Source organism: Callorhinus ursinus, unplaced genomic scaffold, assembly GCF_003265705.2.
Source record: "Callorhinus ursinus isolate GAN/ISIS: 27379988/994484 unplaced genomic scaffold, GSC_fseal_2.0 scaffold37, whole genome shotgun sequence".
Taxonomy (NCBI): Eukaryota; Metazoa; Chordata; class Mammalia; order Carnivora; family Otariidae; genus Callorhinus; species Callorhinus ursinus.
The window spans coordinates 15014382-15018409 of NW_027397099.1; the positions used below are offsets into that span (position 1 = coordinate 15014382).

Genomic DNA, 4028 nt, shown 5'->3' on the forward strand with positions numbered 1-4028 from the left:
ACCCATCCATCCATCCATCCCTTTCCTGATTCAGCCAATATTTGTTTGAATTACCTTTGAGTATCTACAAAGACCCAGGCTCTCTTGTCCTTGACCCTGAGCTCTTTCTCTCATTGGTGCTGGTGCTGAGCTTAGAGAGAATACCTCAATCCCAATAAACACCATCAGCTTGCAGTGTTTACTCGGTCAACCAATAAATGCTGCCATTCCCTCTTCCCTGAGCTGGGTGCTGTGGGGCATAGTCAGATGGAGGCCTGTCTCTGCCTTCAGAAGGTCTCAGCCTGAAGGGCAGCCAAGACAGGCCCACAAAGTACCAGAGCTTATCTTAGTTGAGCACCTACTTACTGTGTACTGGACTATGTCCTCAGCGCAGGTACATCTGCTCTCATTAATTCCCAACATCCCCAAAGGGAGTATTGTTATCCTGATTTTATTGATGCGGAAACTGAAAATCAGAGAGGTTAAATGACCAGCCCAAGGCCACACAGCTGCTTAGTGGCAGATCTTGTTTTCCTCCCAGCCTCTAGGCATCCCGCTGTTCTAAACAGCCTTAAATACCAGGTAGAAACACCATGTTCCAGAATATACCCCCAAATGTGCTGAGATTTGCACAAGGGAGAGACTACTTCCCACTGCAAGTAATCAGGGAGGCTTCTTGGAGGAAGAATCCTTTAGGCTGGTCCTCAAGGACTGCTAAGAGGCTTACAAGCAGGAAAAGACAAGAATGTTCTGGGTCTCCCAGCAAGGTGATAGAGAGAGAGAGGGCTTGAGCCATTGCTCAGGTGTGTGACCTGGACAAGTCATTTAAGCTCTCTGAGCCTCAGTTCCCTTACCTGTAAAATGGACATGATAATATCTGTTTCACATGGTTGGTTGTGAGAATAAAGATTTTTAAATATCTGGACCCTTAGAGTAGGGTTTTCTCGACAGCAACACCACTGACATTTTGGACCAGATAATTCTTCATCATGGGAACTGTCTTGTGCACTGTAAGATATTTAGCAGCATCCCTGGCCTCTACGCACTAGATTTCTGAGCATCCCCCAACCAAAAATGTTGAGACATCTGTAATAACAAAAATGTCTCCAGAAATTTGCCAAATGCCCCTGATGGGCCAAATCACCCACTGAGAACCACTGCCTTAGAGATACCCACAAGGATCTTCCCTCGCCTCCCTCAATGTCCCCTTCTCCAAGGGTCTTCCCTGACCCCTACTTAAAATCTGAACACCTCCCCCTGCAACCCTCTCTCTCCATATATTTTTTTTTTTAAATCACAGCCTGTTTTTCTAACAGACCAAATCGTTTACTAATATATTTTTTGTATCATCTTGTCTTCCCCAGTTGGTGCTCAGCACTCTGAGGTCTGGAATCTTCGGGAGTTTTATCCATTGATGTGGCCTCAGCCCTTACAACAGTGCCTGGCACATAGCCGATGGCCACTAAATATTTGTTCAGTGAATGAACAAAATGCACAAGGAAGCGCTTTGTGACACATAAAATTGTAACCAACGAAGGAATAGAGGAATTTTTATTTAAATTCCACGGGGGCCTGGATCTAACACTCTGAAGTTAGCCTTCCCTGCCTTCCCCATCCGCCTCCACAGCTAATCAGGGGGCAGACTACAGCAGCTTAAAACAGATTTTTTTTTCCTCTTTCTTGCTGGGGCTTGAGTAGGAGTGAATGCGTCAGTGCTCGGCGAGAAAATTCTCTGCTCTGACTTGTATCTGCAGGTTGGTTATATAAAGCAGAGGAGCCTCCCGCCTGACACAGCCCCGCAAACCCACATTTGGGGACTGACGCAGCCGCCCTGCACCAGCTAGAAACCCCCAGTCCCCCAACCCCCACCCCGGGGCCTCTCTGTCTTCAGGACTGCCCCCTCGTCCTGCGGGGGGGGGGGGGCTCTCAGGGCATCTCTCAGAGCCACAAATGACAGTGTGGGTGAGGACCTCCAAGGTGGGCCTGGCCAAATGCCAGGAGGAGGAGGCAAAACTCAAGCTCAGAAAGGTTGAAATAGTGTATCTTCCAGCAAAGTCAGTGACCAAGATTAGGGCAGAAACCTGATGTCCTAAAGCCTTAGGCTATAAACAGAGTGTCCAGGGTACCCTCAGCCCGCTCACCACCCCCTCCCTCTTCATCTTAGCATAGGAACCCTTCCCCCTGCACCCACCGCCAGCCTTCCTATAAGTAATCTTCCTCCTCCCACTTCCAAAATACCCTCCTAGGCTTTGGAGCCCCACGGCACCAAGAGGCAATAGTTACATTTAAAGGTGCAGTACCTGGGACCAAAGAAGGCAAGACCCCACTCAGGGTCATGGTTATGGCAAAGCGACCTCCATCTGACTCCCTGTCTTTCAGTGCTTACTATCTCCAAACACCTCTGGCCTCGGGGTTCAAGCCCACAAGGCAGGAGGCTAGCAGCCCTTGGCCCCTACTGGCCCCCACCCACCTGTTCCCTGGCCCGCTGGTTGGTTTCCCCCACCTAGAGGGACTCGAAAGACAGTGTGTTCCATAGGGGTGTCCTGGAAGCTTGAGACCATTTTCATCCTCCCAGACTTGCTGTGTGCCCCCAAGGCTCACTTGCTGTGAGCCTCTCTGAGCCTCTACGTGCCAGCCGGTCTAGGTCAAACAGTTCTCAGAGGCCATGTGGCCCACAGAGGTGGTGAGCACGCAACCAGGCTCTCTCCTGCCCTACTTGCTGGCTCTGCATCCTCGGGCCAGTTTCTAGACCTCCCTGGGCCTCCATCTTAATCATGTCAGGGGGATGAATACATCATGCCCTACCGTGTCCTGGGCTCCAGAGAGCCAGTATCTGGAGGTGAAAGCCTTTTCTGAGCTATGCTTGGAGAAGGAGGACGGTATCATGGTCGAGATACAGGCAGAGGGACTGGGGCTGCAGACCAGAACGAGCAACAAGCCCAATCCATGGTCTGCAGTGACCTTGATCTCTACTGGTCCCGGGCCCCCTACTCGAAATCAGGGCAGGAGAAAATCCTAACTGTGACTTGAGACTCAGGAGTCAGGGTTTCAGGTTACACATTAACCCGAAGGGGAGACCTAGCCCACTGTAAACCAGGGCCTCCCCCCCACCCCCCTCCGCCCCCACGAACCTCCTCAGCCTTCCCTGTCCCCCTCCCCTGCAACACCCCCTTTGTGCCTGGCACCCTTGTGCCACCCACACCACCTCTTTGCGCTGCCAAGCAGTAGCCCCCTTGCTCACTGGGCCAGGCGGGCAGTCCCTGGAGCCTGGAAATCTTTCCGGTGGGATGGGCAGCCCCAAATCTGGGGTCAGGGAGGGGTCCAGCCCCCTCCACCACACCCTCTGGAAGGAGCTGCTGTGGACCTTACCCAGGTGGGGTCTGGGGGCTCTGGTATCAGGACTGAAGGGCACAAGTGGAGCCGGAGGCTCCCCTACCTAGCTCCTGCAGGAGCCCGCCCCACTCACCGGCCAGCAGCGCGGTCAGATGGCAGAGGGCGGCCAAGCGGAGCAGCCCCCAGAGGGGTGGAGGAGCCATGGCTGCGGACGGCCGGGGGTCCAGGCGGGGGTCCAGGCGGGGCCGGGCCGGTGTCTGAGCCAAGTGCTGTTCCCTCGCTGCCTGAGCTCTGTCGCTTTTTATAATGGGGCTTGCTGCCTCAGCCTCCGCCTCCAGCCCGGCAGGCAGCGGGTGGGAGGGGAAAGGAAGGGAGCCAGCCAGCGTGCGGCGGCTGGATTCCTCAGGATGTTGCCAAGGAACCGAGCCAGCTCGGGATCTGGGCTCCGGCCTGCGGGGGGGGGCGGGGGGGGGTGTAGGAGGCTGGACCAGGCCTGAGAGCATTCAAAGGGCCTTCTCTCCCCCCGACCATCTGCTGGGGCTACCCACTTCGGGAGCTGGCACCTGGGGCCCTAGCCCTAAGTGGGCCACGAAACAAAATGGCAGGCTGGGGAGTGCTGGCTGCCGGCAAGCCAGGAGGGACTCAGGACCCTAGAGTCTGGCTCTGACAAGCTCTCCTTTGCTCTGGGAGAGGTATCTCTCCCACATCGTGAAGGA

The 4028-nt window shown here is 54.5% G+C and overlaps 1 protein-coding gene across 1 annotated transcript in view; it reads right to left on the bottom strand.

The window, feature by feature from the left end:
* CX3CL1 (C-X3-C motif chemokine ligand 1) overlaps positions 1 to 3659 on the bottom strand; it is a 10600-nt gene extending 6941 nt beyond the window's left edge. The window contains exon 1 of the mRNA XM_025889150.2: positions 3446 to 3659. Coding sequence (XP_025744935.1) covers positions 3446 to 3515 — 70 coding nt within the window. The 5' untranslated portion in view covers positions 3516 to 3659. The remainder of the gene's footprint in view (positions 1 to 3445) is intronic.
* Positions 3660 to 4028: the final 369 nt, after the last annotated feature.